The sequence below is a fragment of the Aedes albopictus genome, chromosome 2, assembly GCF_035046485.1.
Source record: "Aedes albopictus strain Foshan chromosome 2, AalbF5, whole genome shotgun sequence".
Lineage (NCBI taxonomy): Eukaryota > Metazoa > Arthropoda > Insecta > Diptera > Culicidae > Aedes > Aedes albopictus.
Window position 1 is genome coordinate 48,163,091 of NC_085137.1, and position 23,819 is coordinate 48,186,909.

The 23,819-nt window shown below is 37.8% G+C and overlaps 1 protein-coding gene across 1 annotated transcript in view; it reads right to left on the minus strand.

The window, feature by feature from the left end:
* Window positions 1-14,786: 14,786 nt before the first annotated feature.
* LOC134287582 (homeobox protein invected-like) overlaps window positions 14,787-23,819 on the minus strand; it is a 240,281-nt gene continuing 231,248 nt past the window's right edge. Inside the window, exon 2 of the mRNA XM_062849652.1 lies at window positions 14,787-14,917. Within this exon, the coding sequence (XP_062705636.1) occupies window positions 14,859-14,917 (59 nt within the window). The 3' untranslated portion in view covers window positions 14,787-14,858. The remainder of the gene's footprint in view (window positions 14,918-23,819) is intronic.

Genomic DNA, 23,819 nt, shown 5'->3' on the forward strand with positions numbered 1-23,819 from the left:
CCGGACAGTTGGCAATCCTGATATTTGACGGCGGCCGCCCGCTAGTCATGGGAGTGGATTGTTGTCACGCAAATAGATCTTTTCGCTGAAAGTGCATGTGTATTGAGTTATTGTTGACAGATTTTCTGCAGTGTTAGTGTGAAATTCAGCGATTTTCTGTATCGCGTAAGCCTTCGCTGGAAGAAAACGTCATGTTGTTCAGCGAAGCAAGGAAAATTTTCAGTGAAAAAAGCAATATCCAATCGTTTTGCGATCTTTGTAGGAAAGTTTCATAAATGATTTTCTACAAGAAGCGTTGATCGACTTGAATTAGGGAGACAAGGGGCGACCTCTGGGATTTTTTGTTTGAAAGTGTAACATTTCCCATAGTAAATCCTATGCAAACTTTGAATCGCTTGCGCTAAATTATAGTTTCACCGATTGCGCTGAAATTTTGCACAGTTCATATGGGATCTAAATGGAATCAAAAAAGTCGACTGGAGCGAGAATTTGATGTTTGTCCCATACTAATGGGTACACCCTAAAACGAAGCATCACAGGCCCGTGTACAATTCACACATATTTGTGTACTACTGGACCAGCCTCCTCCCCTATGTCAAATGTACACAGTTACATTTCTTGTTCTACGGCTGGTATGGGAACAAAGTTCATAATTATTTTTCACTGAACTATGAGATGCATCATCAGGAATTGTTCAGTGCAAAAATAATTGTTAATTTTATTCTCATGCCAGCGCTAGAGCCAGCAAAGTTAACATGTACATATGACACAGCAGTGAGGCTGATCCAGTCGTACACAAAAATGTGTAACTTATGTAAGTAACCGTGTAGAATAACAGCTACCACTTGTGGAATCACCAAATGTGAGTCTAACTACAGCGGTTGATTGCGTGAAGAAGCTGCTTAAACATCGTCAAATGCACATTTGTGCGGAAGTAACCGACCTAGACCTTCACATCTATATTCAAAATTTTTTTCTAGGTGAAAAGCACAGATCGCCGGGACCCGTGGTGCAATTGGTCACACATTTGTTCCATAAGCAGATGGTCATGGGTTCTATCACAAGCCCGGCACTTTCGTCAGTTGCTCTTTCCGCCTGAGAGCAGCTGACACTGACCGAGCAAAGACGGATAACTAAGTGATATCACTTTGATAACAAACTATGTTATCGGTGTTATCATGTTGATATTTTTGTTATCATATTTTCCAATTGATGATAATCAGATGATAACAAATTTAGTTATCAGTTTTCAAACGCACATTTCAAAGCTTTCCCAAGACTGAGGGTCTGGTGGAATTCGAATCTAAAAATAGATTCTACTTTCCATCTTCAATGCGACTGCAGTACGAAAGTGTAGCGATCAACCACTCTCCCTCTCATTGAGTCCCTTTGGTACAGGGGTATCGGCTGTGACCGGTAATCACTCGGTCAGGGTTCGAGATCCACTGGGTACAATAGTTCAAAACATGAATTATAATTATAAGAAACTTTTTTCAACTGCTAACTATGTCGGTAAAGTAGATTTTGACTATTTTGGTCGGTAAAATAGCTCTGAATGGTAACCAAATGATAACAAAACCTGTTATCAATCAGCTGTATTTTTCCATGTTGATAACAAAATGTAATATTGAATAAAATACTATATAACACAATTAGTTATCAACTTGAACTCAATGATAACTTAACTTCTTATCATTTTGGTATTCATGGAGTAAATTTGGGTTATCAGTTTTGTTATGTTGGCTCCTAATTCAACCTAAATGATAACAAATTCAATTATCAAACGAATGATAACCTGGTAACAGAACTTGTTATCATTTTATTATCCGCCTTTGCTCGGGATTCTGAGCCTATGGCTCAAACGGACCCGGATACATGAACATCGGCGAACAGCACCTCATAATGACCCCAAAATCGGACTGGAAAAGGGAACAACCAACAGCCACGCATCAACATCCTCGTGCTTATCATTCTACCATGATAGGATAGAAAGTGAAAGCAGCACAACGGCAACCAGTTCGATATAGTAGAATTAGAATAGAAGACATTTAGGCGCTGAACAAAGTGTAAGTACAGCTTCCAATTGAATCACTCACGCAGTGCCCTAGTGGACAAAAGATCTGTAAATTAGGTTAAGTGATTGAAGAATAAAAATAAACAAAAAACACAGATGTTGCTGTTGCACCCAATCTTAAAAAAAACTGAAGATCAACGTTGACTCCAAAGCCTGGCAAAGGATCATCGAATATGGTGTTAAATAGGCCCCAAGGTATTGAATCAATTTGAGAGGTTACCCGAGCAGTGGAGAATAGCAAACTGATAACAACAGAATCACATAGCCTGTTTTTATATCATAATTTGTTATTGTTATCTTATCAAAATATATCTTTTTAATAACATGTTTTGTTGGGTAATCTTATTTTGTTATGTTCAAGTTTTTGGGATACATCCACAAGATAACATTTCAATAATATATTCTGTTGTATAACAAGTTTAGTTATTATTCTACTATAAAGAATGTTCAAATATGTGATGAACAATAACATAACAGTAACAAGTTCACAAATCTCCTGTTATTAAGTTGTAATTGCTCTAATTAATTGAATGAATTAATCTTCCAGGATTATTTTTTTGTTATGATATTTGTTATTTTGCCGCTTATGACAGACAAGTTTATGACATAATATGTTATGCTAATAACATAAAAAATACTGATTCCATTATACAGTTATTAAGGCAAAATAACGTATTTTATTATGCTGTAGATATTTTCGTCTGCTCGAGTAACCCACCTACAAAGAAGAACCTGACGATGAATAACCACACCGGCTTCGAGCGACTCTTAGGAATAGCGTGACTACCCGAGGGAGATGTCTGTTGCTTTAGACTTAGCTTTGAAGGAGATCTGCACAGCATAAGCAAAAGAAGACAAGAAATCCCACTCAACGGATGATTTCCAGTTTCTTGATGAGAATCCATGATCCCTTATGATTTCTGGGCTCACTGATCATTTAAGGAAAAATTCTAATCCAGGACTACACATTGAATGGGATCAATAGATCCCCGAATATGTGTTTGGTCGCTGGAAGTCATGGCTACAAGTGTTGAGGGATTTGGATAACGAGAAACTCAATGGTTCTACTTCCTAGGTAACGATTCCACTTTCTACAAATCGTTGAAGCTTTATGTTTTCGTGGTTGGAAGCACTCAACCGTATTATGCCGTTGCCTATTTCTTATTCGTAGATAGTGCTTCGATACGATGCTCACTATAGTTGCGTTTGAACCAAAATTCAGATAAACTGAAAATACCAAAGCGGAATCTGAATGCGGAAGCAGAACAGCGAAAGGCGCTGGGAACAAGTAGTGCGATTGCGAAACTACCTCCACAATTATTATCTTGTACTGAGAGGTTAACCCACAATGTCCCAAATGGAGGATAACGTGCCTCTGGAGCCGGCCTTCTGATCATCTTGTACTGACTTTTCGAACCCCCTAAGGAGAATACCCTCTACGAATAATAAGTGTAATCAGTTTTGTACCTTTTAATTCCGCCCTATTTTGCTCATCCTTTGACAGATACGCGTATTTCGACTACCACTTGTAATCTTCCTCAGTGTCGACTACCTCTTGTTTCCTCAATGTCAGTTATAGTTTTTATGGTCTCGGGAACAAAAAGGTACCGTCGTGCGGGGCTTCTTTATACACTTTTTATGGTTTTTAAACCTGACCTGACATTATAACTCCCAGAGACGTGAATTGATTTCCACAACTTTTACACATAATAACCGTGAGTATGTATGTAGGATGCATGAAAAATTTTAACTAAATCCATCAATAAACAAAAAAGTTGCCCATACACCAATCGGACACATCTCATATATAACCGGATGGGGGGCTACTTTGGACATTCATAATTAAAACAAAACTACAGTTAAAATTCCAGGTTTATTTAGAATACTACTTTGTACCAATACTGTAGTATACTATATCATACATGATTTCAATAAATTTATGCGTTTTTTTTTGGTGGTTCTGTGCTACATTTGGTATTATGAGCAGCATGTAAAGACAAAATTTAAAATGGGACCATCAATCTTTTATTTAGGTGAAACGGTTATTTGTGATGTATATCGATACAAATATTCGATTGTATATGCTACGTTGATACTTCTTGAACGAATTGATCAACCCTTTGAAATTTATGAACGGTAGTAACAATGCTTACAAAGCAAATTTTCTGATACGTTATGTATGTTTTTATTATTTATTCGATGTTATTTCGCCTCCTGACAAGCAATAAAGGGTTTGTTTGAAAAACAATTTCAACCAAATGAAGGAAAAAATATTTCGTCCCAAAGACATCAAACAGATTTGAACCATATTTTGAATTCAAAAAATCCATATTCAAAAGTGTGCAAAGTAGCACGACGGTACCCTGATTTTATTGGAAAATTCAGGAAGTTTTGCGTAACATATTTAAAAAATCAGAAATAGGGTGACGAAGGGTATTATTGGCAGGTTTGTTTACTTCATCAAGGGGGGTTTTTGTGGGCCAAATTGCCAGAAATTTGGGCAAAAACTCAGCTTGGTTGGGAAGGATTTGAAGCCAACTCTGACTTCAACAGGTTAAAAAAACCCCCCTTGACGAAGAGAACAAAACTGCCGAGAATACGTTAAGTTCCCCTTTATGTCTTTTTTTTAGTTTTTTTGATTTTTTGGACCACCTCATCATAAAATTGATCACCCTAATGACGATATAAAAAATATGGGTCTAATTATTTACGAAAAACTACAAACCCATCAAGTATCACGATATCGTTTTTCTATGGAATGGCTGCATTAATGAATTGAGTCATTATTGTATTGTAACTCCCACCCTCACCAATCGGTCTACTCTGTTATTGCTCTCTTCTCAAACATTTAAATTATCCACGCAATATACACATTGTCCATCGTGCCAAGCATGAACGTTCTACTCACTTCATCCAAGAGTTTGGAATTTTCTAATTAAAACTTAGAACAATTAATTAGAGCTCGGCCGACTGACATGCCGGCAGATATTGCTTCTTCCAACCAAATCAATATGTCTCAATTCTTGAGCAGGCAAGCACCATTTCGGTGCCAAATGGTTTCAACTGAAGAAAATCACCATCATCATCCATTTTCTTCATTACCGATTCCTCGCGAAAAACGGAACCCAACTCCGAAGGTTCTCAGTCTCGTCTTGACACCATCGGGAATTAATTGACGCAAGTCAAACATCTTGCCATGCTCATAGAGCTGGTTCGTTCCGGAGCCACAAATTGGAAAATTAAAATGAGCGTTGAATGACTAAATAACCCTGGCTTGAGAAAGGCGAGACACGTCCTTTACTGTGACTGTTGCTTCCAAGAGTCGAAGGTGACGATACAATTTTCCCAGCGTGAAAGCGAAAGATACACCGGTCGTATGATGACCCTCCATACTGACTGGAGAGAATGAAAGAGTCATCCTGCCTAATTCCGTTGAGTCTGGTGTGCGTAGGTGAGGTGTAGCCTTTCTCCAGGGACCATGAAAATTCCGAAAATTTTCCTCAGGAGGTGGAGGCTATTTGTAAAATTGAAATTAGCTGCAATGTTGGAAATGAGAACCCAGAGAACGTTGAGACGACCCGAAAAGAAGGATTTTTTGGGGCTTTCCTTTAATTGCTCTTGAAAGTTGCCACAAATGGCAATTGAGAAAGGATGCTTCTCGTGAGGGTTTACTCTTGTGTTGGAGACCTATCCATGGGGAAGCAATTGTGTTGATGAAGAATTCCTTAGCCGTTATTCCGACGCTTAACGAGCACTAAAATGTGAAATGTATTTCTTAATTATTCTTAGACTGCAGACTTACGCCATTAATCAGCCGCAAAGCAATTGAAACAAATGGAAAATTGTTATCTCTTCTCATTGAATCAAACTTGTTTAACGATTTGTTTAAATACATGTATGCATGACACTGAGAGACAACCAGACAGAGATGTTTATCAAACAGGAAAAGCATATCACACCTTCAGAGGGCTAGTGTCGATTGTTGTAATGAATTAAGTACTTGCAACACAGCTTGGGGTAGATCGTATATGGCATGATGCCGATATGCCTACGGAGCACATCACATCCCACATGATCCAGCTCAGGCAAATCGTGATATGTTTCGTTGTTGTTTTCCTTCTCTCTGAAGATAGACGCCTATCTAGCAAACGATCGAATCAACAGACCTTTGCATCATTGGTATGGCAGTATTTCTAGTTGGAAATTTATATTTCCGTGTTAAACAGAGTTGTCTTACAAATCGATACATTAATCAGTGTTATCAGATATGATTGCAACATTTAGTGATTGTTCGAGTGTAACAGAAACAAATCAACATTTACATCCGTTTTATCTAGTGTATTCTCTTCCGTGTGCAGCATAATTGTCGCATGTTAATGGGGATTCCCATAGAACATGGGAGAATTATGCTGCACACGGCAGTTCTCTACATCTAACAAACATTTTTCAAACTTTTCTCAAAATTTCGTAACAATCGTACGTCAGATCATCACATTACACCTTCCAGAATTAACAGATTCATGTAATTGTAATTTGTTAAGCATGAAGTTTACAAACTGGCTAATGTTTGAATCATTACGACACCAATCAAAATTAAGATGGTTCAAATATTTCTTTGTAGAAGAATACAGTGGTGACCCGATTTTGTCAGTTTCTTGTACCTAGAAAAATAAAATTGTGTTTCACTCAGCTGAGTCATTTTATAATAATCAATATTAATTTAGTCGATGTTTTTGAGCGTCATATAAAATATACTAATATAGGTTCACAAGTTAGCTTCTTCTTCCTGGCATCTTTGGGATTCCTTTAGGTATATATGTTAGAATTGCTCCAGGAGTTTATGATGAGATTTGTGCTGTAGATTTCCTACTTGGATTGCTTCAGGAACTTCTCTCAGGATTCGTCCAGGGATTTATCCATAGGAAACCGTTGAGAAATTCGTGGTGGAATTCCTACAAAATTTTTTGCTGCGGTCCCGAGCAAAGGCGGATAACAAATGGTTCTGTTTCCTGGTTATCATTCGTTTGATAATTGAGTTTGTTATCATTCAGGTTGAATTAAGAGCCAAAATAACAAAAATGGTAACTCAAATTTACTCCTCGAATACAAAAATGATAAGTAGTTTAGTTATCATTGAATTCTAGTTAATAATTAATTGTGTTATACAATATTTTGTTTATCATTACATAAAGTAATCAATTTGATTGGTCAAAAAATCCTACAATTAGTGGGAAGTGATAAGTTTAAACTAATATTTTTATGAATTTTGTTATACAAAACTAGCACTGTTTAAAAGTTTCTTTTGTAGTCTGATACAACAGTTCAAATATCAGGCCAAACATGACTAAAGGTCCTATCTGCAGAAGAGATGCTCTCTCTGGCGTCTCTCTCTTTCGTTAATATCTCAGCTGTTTATTTGTATTGTGATTGTCTCCTTGCATTGAACGATGGTTAAAACAATCGTCTTTTGATTTGTACTGCAAAAATACTTGAAAACTGAACCATTACATTGCAATAATTGAAAGAGAAAGTGAACAAAGAGAGCCTCTCAAATGCAGATAAGACCTATTGAAATGTTTGGCCTGATATGTTTGGTAGATAATGTAGCCAAGTAGAAAATGATTCGGTACTTCAAATGAATCAAATCAGACTTCATGACAACCCATAATTGGACAGAGTTCTTGATGAACTATACGTTTTCAATAGTCAAACTAAGATCTTTGAGGCAAAAATATTAAAGTGCAAGAGATACTTGTTGAGATTATCTAAAGAATCTATGGTGTTCTAGTAGTAAAATGTCCGCAGTAGAAAAGTTAGAACTCTTAAAATGACATATAAATTCAGCTTTATTTCTATTCAAATGATGAATTTTATTCTGCGGCCCGCGGCTCAGATGCAAAACCCTAATTTGACCAGCGGTATACTTCAACCTGAGCACCACTGCTCTATACCAACGGCAATTAGTGAGAGGGAGACTATAGTTGAAGGCTACGCTTTCGTACTCCCGTCGCATCGGTGGTTGAAAGTAGGATCTATTTTAAGATTCGAGGTCCATCAGACTCTCAGTTTTGGGAATGCTTTGATATATGCGCTTGGAAGGTGATAACACAATTTGTTATCATTGAGTATTTTTGTGTTAGTGATAACCAATAGACCATAGACCATAGACCATAATTATCGATAACTGCAGGAATTAAACGGCTACGCAGTCTTCAATACGGAAAACGAAGTTTATTGTTTGCCCGACGTTTCGACACTGGGGTTTTGTGTCATCTTCAGGGGTAACTAATTGTTCGTTTATGGTTACAATTAGTTACCCCTGAAGATGACACAAAACCCCAGTGTCGAAACGTCGGGCAAACAATAAACTTCGTTTTCCGTATTGAAGACTGCGTAGCCGTTTAATTCCTGCAGTAAACTTCTCAGTCGATCCGCCAAGAGAATTATCAATAACTAAATGTGTTATCATCTGGTTATCATCAATTGGAAAAGATGATAACAATTATAACAAAATGATAACACCGATAACACAGTTTTTTTTATCAAAGTGATATCACTTTGTTATCTCAGTTGACAGCTACAGCTTGTACGATTCGGACGTGCTTTCCTTTGCTGCTATCTAAATACTTCGCGACAACATGGGTGCCAAAAGGGAGAACACTTTGGTAGTTGATTTTAGTGTTTTACCCAAACACCTCGAGTTCTCGGTTATTCACAAATTCATTTGTGAAGAGCTAAACCTAGACATTGAACATGTGACAAACATCCAATTCCACAATGTGAAAAATTGTGTCTATGTGGAGATGATCGACATGGACACAGCCAAACGGTACCAAAATGCCCACCACTTGCAGCACATTGTAAAATGTAGCGAAAGTGTGTACAAAGTACCTGTGTATGTGGAAGATGGTGCAATCAATATACGAGTCCATGACTTGCCGCCCAAAACACCGTCGGCCGTAATAGCCGAGCACTTGCAGCAGTTTGGAACCATTATATCCATCAGCAGGGAAAGGTGGAAACACTATTTCCCTGGGCTTCTCAACGGAGTTAGAGTAGTAAGGATTCAGCTCAGTCAGCCAATTCCTTCGTATGTCACCATTGACGGTGACACCACACTGATCACATATCAAAATCAGCCCAAGACCAAGAAGGCCCATCCACACAACAACAAGAATGTAGCACCACAAGCTTCAGCAAACACCTTGGCAACCACTGCACTATTTACCACAACTGATTTCCCACCGCTGGATACTCCGCAGCCAACACGAGTCCAAAATCAAAACAACGTTGTACACCTAAAACACTCAGCGCGAGATGAAAAGAAGAAAACCCATCTGCAACCAGAACGTGACGACGGTGATCAGAGCTCAAACAATAGCGAAGCTGAAACTACTGATAGTGAGCTTGCCGAAACACATACAGCTCACAAGCGACGGCTGTCAGCGGACAGAAAGGAAAATACACCAAAACGTAAGATAAAGAACCAGTGCTCCCAGAATGAAGAGTCTCATGAAAGTTTGGAGGAGATCGAAGAAATTTTGGATAATTCGGTTGTCAATTTACCAATGGTAACTAGAAGTAAGGCGAACAGAAAGAAGTGAATAATTTGTATGTAACGTATATTGAATAAAATATCAGAGACGAACCAGCCAAGGGCTGAAAGTCTCTCTAATAAAGAAAAAAAAAACTTTGTTATCTGTCTTTGATCGGGATTTCTTCAGGAGTTTCTGCTTCGTTTTTCTTTCAAAATATTTCTGCTGGTGTTTCTCCAAGATTTCCATGGGAAATTTCTCCGGGGATTTCAATGACAACCCCTTCAGATTTTTCCAGGCATTACTCCTGTAATTTCTTCAGTTTTTTTTTTTTTTTGTTTCTGGGATTCTTTCAGGAACTCCTGCTGGGATTTTTTTCAGAAATTCTTGCAGATACTCTTGCAGGGTGTTTTCCAGAAATGTTAACATGAATTCCAGTCTCTAGGGATTTCTCTAGGAATGCTTTCAAGAAATCCTGCTGAGATTTTTCCAGAAATTTTTGATGGTATTCCTGTAGGGCTTCATCCAGTAAACTCTACAGGAACTCCTCTAGGGATGTATCCAGAGATTTCTTTAGATACTTCTGTAGATATTTCTCCAAGAATTCCTCATAGATTAATCCATAAGTTAACCTACAGATATTTCTATGTTTGTTTTTGAGGAATTCCTCCTAAGATTTTTTCAGGGATCTATCGATATGTTTTTTATATATTTTTCAGTGAATGCCTTCAATTATTTTTCCAGGAATACTCATATAGGAATTCATCTAAAGATTTTTCTAGGACTCCTCTAATAGATTTCCATATAGGGCTGCATCAATGCATTTCTCGAGTGTTCCTCTTTGAGTTTTTCCATTATTTTCTCTTGGTACTGATATACAAAAATCACTGCTTCCAAAATTCCTTTAGAAATTCTTGCTGGGATGGGAATTCTCTTGGAAGTCATGCAAGAACAGCAGGCTCTTGAGCCAAAACACAAAGAACAAATTCTTGTTATTAAAGACGGAACATCTTTCTTATTTTGCTTAGTAAAGCTAGTATCGCCTCACAGCCTTTTTTGTACTCTTTACCAAAGTCTTGCCCTTTTGAGGAAGACTTCGAAAGAAAGTCACTCAAGGGGCTTCCCCCATTCCAAGTTTTCAATTACCAAGTAAATATTCCAAAGTCATCGATTTTTTTCCGAATTTCATGAAACTTTCAAACTACTATAATGTTTTTGAATTTGAATTTAGCTTTTGATTTTATCAATAGCTTGTTAATTCAAAATAATGATTGCAAAGAACGTCTTTGAAGATCTTTCCATTATAAAAACTATCAATTTCACGTTGTTCATCCTGTCTCAAACGTTAACTCTATTTCCCTTTTTCTTGTCTTTTTTTTTTATTCTTCAATAAGTTGACCTAATTTACAGCTCTTTTGTCCACTAGAGCACTGCGTGAGCGATTCCAATTGGAAGCTGTACTTACCTTTGTACAGCGCCTAAATGTATTCTATTCAAATTCTATATCGTTGCCGTTGCGCTGCTTTCACTTTCTATCCTATAGAATGATGAGCACAAGGATGTTGATGTGACGCTGTTGGTTGTTCCTGTTTCCAGTCCGATTGGGGGTTCATTATGTGGTGCTGTTCGCCGATGGCCATGTATCCGGGACCATTTGAGCCATGGGCTCAGAAGAGGGTCAGTGTCAGCTATTCTCAGGGGGAAAGAGCAACTGATGAAAGTGCCGGGCAGAAATCGAGTCTTTCATTGAGATTTTAAGTCCTAGGCCAGTTAATCTCGTTTTCGTAAAGTCTGCGGCTATTTATGTGTCAATATCGTGCATGATTCTGAAAACTCCCCTTTTTGAATTGTAAACCGAATACAAAGAATAACTCCTCACCGCCACTGTCAGCCATTCTGATAGTTTCTTAATAATCCATTTTTATATCTATTTTTTCTTAAAATTTGGTAAACTACTTATTTTATTTATCAACTTTAAAAGTTTTGCATTGCAATCCGCCAGAAATTCAGTTTAATTGTAAAGTTATGTCAATTGAATCTTTGAACATTTTTTAATGCATTTTAACAACCTATTTTTTTTTTTAATTATAAGAAAACATGACATTGAAAGTTTTTTTTTACTGTTTGTATTTGAAGTTTTGAAAATTTTAAAAGTGTGAAAATAATTGAATTTTTTTGGTGAAAGTTGTTGGTGCGCTGCGACGTTTGTAAAAATTTCAAAAGGCGTCGCTGTAGCAAAAAGTGCTGGACCCTCTGCCAAACTAGGTTGAACTGAAGCGATGTCAATTATCATTATCAGTGAAATAGATAACATTGGAACTGAACGTTTAACTCGAACAAACAGATAAGGTAAGTCTTTATGAAGACATTTAACGAAGCTGAACCAAAAAAGAAATAAATATATTTGATTCACATTCTCGACCTACAACTAAACCGTATTTTAAAACCCAAACCGTGTTCGCACCGAATTAACACGCCCAGGCGGAACTCAACCGGCCGGCTGAACACACAAATTGCCACGAATTAGCCATTTGTTACAAGGTAAGAAAAATATCACCACACGGACGTCTCAACTGACCCAACCGACCGACTGACCGACCGAGAAACTACCATTAGTTACATGCAAAAACCAACACAAAGTCCAACCACACAAAGGGTGAGGTTTAAAATTAACGATAATTAATATCAATTTCCGTGCGCGCTCCGACTTGCTCCGACACACCGACTGTAGACTGTAGCGAGGTATTGATCGCTTGTCACAATCCATTACCGACCAACTGAAGTTAGGCTGCACGGTGCACAGTGGCTGATTTCGTCATTTTAGCGCGCTTAATTAATAACTTTTTTACTATGAAGTTTAGAGTCATGGTGTCTTCGGGAAAGTTTTTCACTATAATAAGGAGCTTCTTTTGAGTTTCTGTGGAAAATGATCAACCCCCCTAAAAGTGAGATAGAAAATTAAATTTTTGAATTTTTCAAGATACGAGGTTGGTGTCTTCGCAAAAGTTGTAGAAAATATTGTTTGGAGCAACTTTGCCGAAAACATCAAGTTTGTAACTCCGTTACTTTTCAAGATACGTTACGTTTTCTTTCATCAGCCCCTTGAAAAAGGTCTTTGCGCAATAACTTTCTAAATATTGATTCTACATTTTTCTCATGTTCTACAAAGTTATAGATAATGGTAAAACACAAAAGTTTGCCGAACATGACATCCCGCTAATTCCAAAATTTAAATAGTTATAACGGTTTTTATAGTTTTTTGGGCCATATTTCAAGCATATATAACTTAGCTATAGGCAATTATATGCAAGTTTCCTTTTATGCATGTAAAAATACATGTAATTGCCTCTCTTAGGAAGCCAAAATCATCAAACTGTAAGAGACTGTAAGATGGTTTTTGTATAGAAACTTACATCCATTTATGTTACTCCTATATGGGATTTATATGTATTTTCAACATATTTATTTGACAGTTCATGTCAGCTTGCATCTTTATTGTTATTGTAAGTGTGTGTTAATATACAGAAAGGTTTGTGGTGTATTCAGGATCATTCATGAAGTACGTTACATAAAAACTCACCATCTACTTCTATTTTCTTACTAACTCACAATACTCCACGTAGTTCACGAAAAAACGCATAAAGTGAAACTGCTTTCGTCGAATCACAATGTAACAGCAGCTTTCTTTGAAGTGCAATAAGATTTATATTTTACTATAACCCATGTAGACATGTGTAAATATGTACTAGTGAGAGCGTTCAAAGAGTATGTCACGGCGCATGTTTGGATTTTTCAAAGAAATGGGTTTCATTCGCTGTTTTCGTGGACTACGTGGAGCACTTGAGTTAGTACGACAAAAGAAGTAGATGGTAAGTTTTTATGTAACGTATTTCATGAATGATCCAGAATACACCACAAACTTTTCTTTATATTAACACACTAACAATAACAATAAAGATGCAAGCTGACATGAACTGTCAAATAAATATGTTGAAAATATATATAAATCCCATATAAGAGTATCATAAATGGATGTAGGTTTCTATACAAAAACCATCTTACAGTTTCTTACAGTTAGATGATTTTGGCTTCCTAAGAGAGGCAATCACATGTACTTTCACATGCGTAAAAAGAAATTTGCATATAATTGCCTATAGCTAAGTTATACATGCTTGAAATATGGCCCAAAAAACTATGAAAGCCGTTATAACTATTTTAATTTTGGAATTAGCGGGATCTTATGTTCGGCAAAGTTGTGTGTTTTACCATTATCTATAACTTTGTACAACATGAGAAAAATGTAGAATTAATATTTAGAAAGTTATTGCGCAAAAACCTTTTTCAAGGGGCTGATGAAAGAAAACGTAACGTATCTTGAAAAGTAACCGAGTTACAAACTTGGTGTTTTCGGCAAAGTTGCTCCAAACAATATTTTCTACAACTTTTGCGAAGACACCAACCTCGTATCCTGAAAAATTCAAAAATTAAATTTTCTATCTCACTTTTAGGGGGATTGATCATTTTTCACAGAAGCTCAAAAGAAGCTCCTATTATAGTGAAAAACTTTCCCAAAGACACCATGACGCTAAACTTCATAGTAAAAAAGTTATTAATTAAGCGCGCTAAAATGACGAAATCAGCCACTGTGCGGTGGTGTTACATAAAATCTGTTTGCCCTCGCCGGTGACCTAATTCACCGACGTACATACTCCAAACTGCTCATAACCAAAGTGTCAGACGGATTTGGACAAAAAGATATCGATTACGCACCGAACGACGCGGAAAACAGACCCATCAACGAACGTGTTAATGATTTAATTGATTTCGATCGATGTCCTCAGCCTCAGCATCTATAGCGACGCAACAACAGCAGTAAGACAGCACGTGTCTTTGAAGTAATCGATCGCACCTTGTTGTTGTCGGCAGGGATGAAACCGCAAATGTGGGATCAGTAGGTGTTACGCTTGAAATCGGTGTTCAGTTCACCCGAGGCGACCAATCGATGGGTTTTTGATTGAAAACGACAGATGTCTTCATACTTCTGGGAATGCTGACAGATTTGCGTGTTCATTTTCACACCCTTTCCGTGGTGGTTGCGGAGATGCAGAGGTCTCCTATAGCAGCATTCGTCACATTCTCTCATCCCTTCGCTTCTCAATTGAATTGGTCATCAAAAACAGCTCAAGTTATAGGACACCCTAACTCTCAATCTTCAATGCGGAAAATCAACGCAAACAAAATCAACTTACTCATACGAAACAGCATTCGACAAACTTCTTGTGTGGGATTGTTGTGCACTTACTTCTGCCTGGAAATAAATCGGAGAAAAAATGAGAAAATTAATTTCATCGGACATCAAGTTCAGGAACGGTGGGTATCAGTTTTCAAAAAATAGCACTAAAATTACCAATAAGGTAGGCAACGGAACGGTGAACTTCAAGTGTGAAACAGGTTGGTGACAAAAAAAAAACAACCGACGCATCAGCACTGTCACCCAATCCAGCCGCTGGCTGGTTGCCATCGGGGATACAGTCAGGCAGAACTTTAAAGATATCGATTTTCTCGTTTGGCTGGTCTGGTTCAATCCGACCACGATGATGATTGAGCAAACTTGAAACTACGGCGATTTGTTCCGGATGAGTGATTAAATTGTGCGTTTCATACAATAAAATATGATTTTGAAGCGGTGCTGAGGGAAAACACACTGGTGTTGATCCGGCCAAGTATTGCAACTAGTATGGAAGAGGACATAGACTACCTACAACGGTTCTGTCACATTCGCCCGAAAACCATTTGCTCGAATTCCAAATGCCCGAATGCCAAACGCCCAAATGTAACAAACGCCCGAAAGCCATTCGCCCGAATAGACCATTCGCCCGAAAAGACCATTCGCCCGAAAAGACCATTCACCCGAAAGACCATTCGCCCGAAAACCATAATAATCTTGGAAATATTTTTCTGAAATCACTATAGGCGTCGTACACGCATATTGCTTTCTTTGAACACAGTCTGATATAAGACTTATGCTGTTAAAAACATTTTCAGCAACACAGCTTTGAAAACATTCATTGGAATTATCCCTTCGTTTGTTAATAGGCTTTTCTTTCTAGTTCTACCTTCAAGGAAATTAAATTCAATTTGATGTCATTTTTTACCATAAATTTGCCCTTCTTTCAATCATGGGCTGTTCTTTTAATTTGTTATTTTATGGGGAACCTTGACGTTTTAATGTTTACAATTTCTGGATTCAGGGCCCATATAGCCGAGGCGGTAAACGCACGGGTATTCAGCATGACTATGCTGAGGGTGACGGGTTCGATTCCCGGTCGGTCCAGGATCTTTTCGTAAAGGAAATTTCCTTGACTTCCTTGGGCATAGAGTATCTTCGTGCCTGCCACACGATATACACATGCAAATTGTTCATTTGCAGAGGAAGCTCTCAGTTAATAACTGTGGAAGTGCTCATAGAACACTAAGCTGAGAAGCAGGCTTTGTCCCAGGAGGACGTTACGCCAAGAAGAGAGAGAGAGATAATTTCTGGATTCGAAACATGGTTTCAAAAGAACAGCTTATTCAAATAAGAATGCTGCATTCTCGCGATTTTGGTGTTTTTTCTGCATCCGTTAGCTCACACTATTGTTCATTTTAACGATACGTAGTTATTCCGAGTAGATCAATCGTGAATACTACCCAAGTAACAATTTTAATTTTATCAAAGTTTTTTAGCGATTCAAAAATCTTAAACATGAAACCATTGATGCCGACTTGAAAACGCTCTCGAGTTCTTGTATGCCTCAATAAGTCCACGTTCTGGCTAGTTGGCCCAGTCTTATTAGGGTCTACAGGACTGCGTATGCAAACCGGCTTAGGATTTCGGGTTGTATTTGTTAGTTTTATCAATCTTCTAAATAAAACCATCTTCTGACTTGTCAAATAATTGTTTTGATTATTTTTCACTCTTAATGTTCGATCGTCAGAATAAATTATGCTTCGTTGTTTATCCAGCCATCAATTGGAAAGATGCAGATATGGAATTCAGATTTGTTTTCCTATTTAATACGTGTCAGGAGACATGCCACGGAAAATTTGTGGTGAATGTGACTGTGATAATAACAAAAACTAAGTGCGCCACACAAACTATGCATAATTTGGTAGTTGAATGCATTTAATTTACTCGGTGGAATTGGGTGCAAAAAAGCTTTTTTCAACACAGCGGAGTTTAAAAGACATTATGTAATTTTTCTAACAAAATAAAATGACGGAAACATGTTGTATGGTTTGATTTGATCTTAAGCTGTACGTGAAATCATAAAATTGAGTAATAATTTTTCTGTATTTACATAAATTATCCCGGCTAGGCGGCATATTTTTCTGATAAAACTCTGTGTTCCTGATGATTCCTCCAATAGGGCTGACCCTCCTGAGGTAGTCATAACTGAGCTCATGATAGAACTAGCAGTTTTATCACAGCATTTTTTTGGTTTATGTTACGGCCACGAAATCTTTTGTTGTCTTTTGCCTCACAGTTTTGTGTATTTGTTTACAAAAAAAAATCTCTCCGACAACAACCGCAAATGCAAGTTTTATTAAAATGGTATATAGTAAGTGATAAAACCAATTAATGTCTACTTGCAGGTGTTTAACTGAAGATGTTTATAGCAGAAGTTATATGATAGTTTTATGGAACGCAAAAGGTTCAAAGTAAAAAACTACCACATAAAACTAATTTAGAAGAACTAGCTTTTTGACATGCTCGTATAAAAGCAGGATAAAACATGAATAAACCTTCAAGGCATGCTGATTGTTACTTGGGTATTAACTTAAAAGTATTGTGCTATGTGCTGAAGTTTTGGTGCCATCCTCTCGATCAACAATGCTTTAACAATAAATGACATATTATGTAATATTTTCACAAGAAATTAGGCCTTCTTCAAAACATAGCCCGTTCTTTCAAACTAAGCTAAAATTATTATTATTGGGGTTAGTCCAGCTGTTCTTGCGATTGGTCGAATACTAAGTACACCATGCGTCTGTCCTTGAACTTTCATCATGGCAAACTAGGAAAAAAACTTGTTCAAATAAATTGCATGAATTCGGCGGATGACTTTCGGGCGAATGGTTTTTCGGGCGAATGGTCTATTCGGGCGATTGGAATTCGGGCGTTTGTCATTCGGGCGTTTGTGATTCGGGCGAATGGTTTTCGGGCGAATGTGACAGAATCACCTACAACTTTTGTACAAGTAATGCCCAAGTGCAGACATCTTCCTATGAACTTGGGTTATTATAACACAATTATAAACAAAAAAAAAATATATTTTTTTTAGCCCTCCGTAGCTCGCGCGGTTGGCCGCCACGGTAATGCTGAGTACAAAAAGCGAAATCTTTTCAACATGTTGAACAAAATACAACAGCGCGATCGCTCGAGGGTTAAGGACATCTTGAATGGTGTACAATAAATGAAGTAGAAACCATTGTACTGACCTGGAACCCATCCTAAACAATCGATTAATCGAACAAAAAATAATGTGCTAGTCAGAGGTGGAATCTTCAGAACAAAAATACGGAAGAGAACAAAATAATGTACACCACGACCCAAAGCTAAAGCGTTTTCTCTCATTTTGTATCAGTTTGTATTTTGTCATTCCAAAAAATGTGTGGAATGGTGTATAGAAAAGGTGCGTTTGCTCTAAATTGAGACAATTTATGCACACCAGAAGTTATTATGTACAATAGAGTGGGTCATCGTTTATATGGAAAAATGAAAAATTCTATGGTATCCCACCAGATCAAAGCTTTTTCAATCCCATTTCAGGACCCAAATAAGTGTGCAAAATTTGAGCACGATCGGTTATGTCTACGTTTTGCGCATCGCGTTTGAAGTTTGTATGGGGTTTTACATGGGAAAACACACTTTTTTGACTCACTTGAAGTGCAAATTTTCGGTAATACCAATCCGTGTGGTCAAATTATGAAATTCAAATAACTCAACGTACATATGTACAGATGGGTAAATTATTGATTAAATTGGGAAAAAATCCACAGCTCAGGTGAGATTTGAACTCATGACCCTTATTCGCTAGACAAGTGCTTTACCAACTAAGCCACCGAGCCAATTAATGACTTAGTTGTCATAAGGTTCAATTCTAATCTCATCGATATATATCATCTCCCGTAAACCGCAAATATAACCATCTCTGTTGTACATATGTACGAAGAGCGAAAGCGATTTGTTTATTGTTTGAAACTGTTTGCCTATCGTACAGTCAACGCTTCCTCAACCACTTGTAGAGGAAGAACAATGCTACCTGGAAGGCGATCAAACGCGTCGTTCGCATTCTATTTGATACGACGGGTAACTACGTAGATGTATGTACAACAGAGATGGTTATATTTGCGGTTTACGGGAGATGATATAGATCGATGAGATTAGAATTGAAGCTTATGACAACTAAGTTGTCGGGTCATTAATTGGCTCGGTAGCTTAGTTGGTAAAGCACTTGTCTAGCGAATAAGGGTCGTGAGTTCAAATCTCACCTGAGCTGTGGTTTTATTTCAATTTAACCAATAATTTACCCATCTGTACATATGTACGTTGAGTTATTTGAATTTCACACTTTTTTGCATTTCTCTCATAACAAGCCCGATTTTTTCTAAAACCATGTAACCGATAAAGTGAAAACATAGCCTAGGGTGTCCTGAAAAACTTTGTCGAAGACCGCGAAGTGATCTGATGCTTATGAAAAAAGTTATAGCGTTGACATTGCTTGGCGAAACAGTATGATTTTGTTGCTATTGTTATTCCTTTACATGTTAAAACATAAACACATGCATGCGGTTCGTTGTTTATATATATTTTCACAAGCATCGGAACGCTTTGCGGTCAACAATAAAGTTTTTCAGAACATCCTAGGCTATCATTCAATAGTATCGGTTAAAAAGTTTCAGACAAACTTTTTCAATTTATGACAAAAATGCAAAAAAGTATGTTTTCCCATACAAAATTCCATACAAATTTCAATTGCAATGCGCAACCGATCGTACTCAAATTTTGCACAGATACTCAGGACCCGAAACGGAACCAAAAAAGCTTTGATCTGAGAAAACGGTTCCGATGACCCACACTAATGTATAATTTTATGCTTATACATTTAAAACTAACAAGTGTACAAGCGTTTATGTATGCCAACAGTACAATTAAACTTGTCATACAACTTTTTGAGAGTCACTAAAATGAGATACAACATTGTGACTCTTTGTGTTGATTCTTGTGAAGCAACAATTCTCTTTGGTTTTCGTACAAATTATCGCATTTTCTTTGCTTCCACACAAACTATTTAGTGGAAGCGCACAAAGATAGTGAGCACAAAACTTGCACGTGTGTGCCTCTACATTGCGAGAGCAAATTATAAGCCTGGTAGGGAAGTGGAATCATCTCGGCAGGGGTCCTATTTTGGGCACTTTTCTGCTATAACACAGCCAATTCTGAACCAATTGACACAATTTTTGGAACGCGATGAGATACGTATAGCATCTAGCCGTGTACAAAATTGCAACTCAGTTGGTTAGGAATTGACTGCGTTATAGCGAAGAGTGCCCAAAATACCGGCCGCTGCCCAAGTGGTTCGCTACCCTACTATGCACAACAAAATTGCATTCATTTGAAACGAATACATCTCAATCAGTTATAAAAAGCGGTCATTGTCAGTAGATGATTTTTGCATTGGCACTTCTTTCCTTTATTGCGAAAATTGTTGCTGTTCAAACGCATAAATACAGCAAACCTAGTCGCATTGGCGAATCTAGCTTTTTCTTTTTTCTTGCTCACTCTCCTAAACAAACACGAGAAAGAGAAGGATGGAAAGGGGTGCCACGGCAGGATGGAGTGAGTGGAGGATGAGTGAGAAAAAAGAAAAAGCTAGATTCGCCAATGCCTAGTCGTGAACAATTGTGGCCCTAATTTACTCGCACTTTTTCGTTCGCGAATGACCAAAACTTACGAGTATCCAACTGTGATTCGCGAAGCAACCGTAAGCTATAAGCAGTATTCAGATAGGCCAAAAATGCATTTCTTCGCATAACCGTTGAGTTTTTCTGAAACATGTAGATACAAAACATTCGTTTGTGATGAATACGAAACGATTTGTCATGAAAATCACAATAGAAATGCGCTTCCAATAGTTGTTTGCAAATTACAACTCGTGAATGTTTTTATTTTTGTTGCGCTTCGCACTCATGACTTAGACGGATGCGAATAAATTGGCACAACTGTAACTTGCATACATAGCTACAACCAAAACTTGTGCTGCTGATTTTTATGTAACAGGTGTGTTGGGTTTTGCGAGATGTCATCTCAAATAAACAAAAAGACAACAAATACACATTCAAGTTCCACAAAGTTCAGAAAATGTTCCGAATGGAACTATCAAATTAGGTACTTGAAGCGGCCAATAATAAACCTGCAGGAACTTTGTAAAGAAGTTCATGCTAGTCTCACTCTTAGCCTTTTTAGAAACATGAAAGTTGCAAAAAATGGTGCTCGGAACTTGTTGGACCTTTCATGTTCCTAGATGTTCATTTTAGTAGCTTGGTTTTCTGAAAAATGCTTAATTGTCATAATCTGGAGCGACTGAAACAACCGGATGTCACCACCGGATGTCGTACGCGCAAAATTACAAGGCAGCTTTGTCGAACGAGGACGAGCTCAAAGAAGCCCCTCTCGAGGACTGCTGGAGTACGATAAAAGCAGCCATCAACAACGCAGGGGATACCAACAATGGGTATGTGGAACGGAGCCAAAGGAACGATTGTTTCGACAATGAGTGTAGAAAGATTCTGAAAGCAGCACGGGACCCGGCAGAACGGGGAGCGATATAAAAGAACGCGGAAACAGTAGAACCACTAATTTTTATGTATTATGCAAAAAAATTTAACACAAACTGACATTCACAAGATGCGACGCGAGACAAGACATAACACTTATCGTTCTAACAATCTACAAGGATTTAAAAAAAAAATACCTTTTCTGTCCAGCTTCGATTCCGGGTGAAGTGTGGAATGAAACAAATGTGCCGTTCACAACAAACACGTAAGTTCTACCAGAACCTCAAAGCATCCCGCAAAGGCTTCGTGCCGCGAACCGAAATGTGCAGGGATAAGGACGGGAATTACTTGACTGGCGAACGTAAGATAATCGAAAGATTGAAGCAGTACTACGACGAACACCTGAATGGAGCGGAGACCGCAAACATGGAGGATTAAGGCAGCGGGAGAAATGCCTACGTCAGTACAACAAGGAGCAAGAATGAGCCTTCGCCCACCTTGAGGGAAGTTAAGGAAGCTATCCAGTAGCTCAAGAACAATAAGTTAACTGGCAAGGATGACACTGGAGCTAAACTCATCAAGATGGGCCCGGAAAAGTTGGCCTCGTGCCTGCACCGACTAATAGTCCGGATCTGGGAGACCGAACAGCTATCGGAGGAGTGACAGGAAGGGGTCATTTGCCCCGTCTACAATAAAAGTGACAAATTGAAGTGTGAAAACTTCCGAGCGATCATAATTCTGAATGCCGCCTAGAAAGTGATATCCCAGATCATTTCACCCTAAGTTAATGAGTTTGAGGAGATTTATTAAACCGGGTTCGTTGACGGCCGCTCGACAATGGACCAAATTTTCACCGTGTGGCAAATCCTCCAAAAATGCCGCGAATACCAGATTCCAACGCACCAAGGCGGCGTACGACAGTATCGACCGCAGTGAGCTTTGGATAATCATGGCCGAGTACGGCTTCTCCGGGAAGCTTCTGCTTACTGCTCATCCCTTCTTGGAATGATAGGTAGTTCCTAACACTGTATAGGTAAATAATTTGGTTTTATTCGCTCATATAATAACTAGAGATTTGTCCTTCTCTAATTCCTAAACTGTTCAGCATTATCAAATCGGCTTTAAATGATTGGAGTTCTAAATGACAATATTTTAATCAATGATACATCCTTCATCTACCCATAGGTTGTTCTTTCAATTTTGTTTTCCACATTTAATGTAGATGAATAACATTATTTTTTATCATTTATGGGCATCTAATGCGGAACACAAGTTGCAAGTTTTAGTAGACAGTAGTAGTTGTAGAATAATTTTGTTATCACCGGTTCTATTATTTTTATCGGAATTGTCGTTTTTCTGTCAAAATTTAAACACTTTTTCATGTCTTCCAATTTGTCTTTTGTCAATTTAACCATTTTTTCTTATTCGACCTTTTGCATATTCGTCTTATGTCTTTCTTATGTGATTCACTATCTGAATGCCATGGGAAAAACTTAGCAAACTTTATTTTTATAAAATATTCTTATGTATTGTAGTAAGGATAATGTATGAAACTAATTTTCATAGGATATACAATGAATATTATACATACTGTTAAGTTATGGCTAAAATTCATAAAGCATTTCGATAAATTCGTTAGTTTTTTCATTGAGTGTATTCCACCATTGTCAACAGTTGCGAACATTCTTATTCTGTGCCGTGCCAGCGTATCGCACGAACAGCGTACCCTCAAGGCAAAGCTGCATTAAAATGTAGTACTTCCCAAACAGCACACATGGTTACTAAACAGTCACGGCAGCGTATGTAAGGGTTGCGCAGTAAGTCACCGTTTGTAACCATGTGTGTTGCTTAAGATTTTATCTCAATTTGATAAAAAAATAATGTATGCGTAGTGAGCAACATGCAGATTGTAATGCGAGCATTATGTATTTTTTATTTAAAAGGCGCTATCATCCTTTAAGCGAAGGTGCTACATCGTGTGTAGTGGATAGAACAACGCTGGGCTATCTTTAGGGACGAACATGAAATCGGGTGGCTTGTAGGCCTGCTCTCGTCGTCGAGCGCTTGTTCAGTCCTTTGGGCACCCAGGGCCAACCGAAGGATTCAGTCCTTCTGAGAGACATTCAAATGACAAGGAATCGCTTCTCTAACTGAAGTGTTCAATATTTAGATTCCCGACTTCCGTTACAAATGTTTCAATTTCAATTTGAGGAAATTCAAATTTAATGGGCGAGAAACGACTGGATCTAGACAATCACTGGTTATGTTTCTAGTATTGTACTACTGTACTATGCACGGAAAAACAAATGAAAACAATATTCCAGTACTAACTGTTCGACAATTGGTGAATTGCCCTAAAGCCACTTACTTATTTTAACTATTGGTTACTT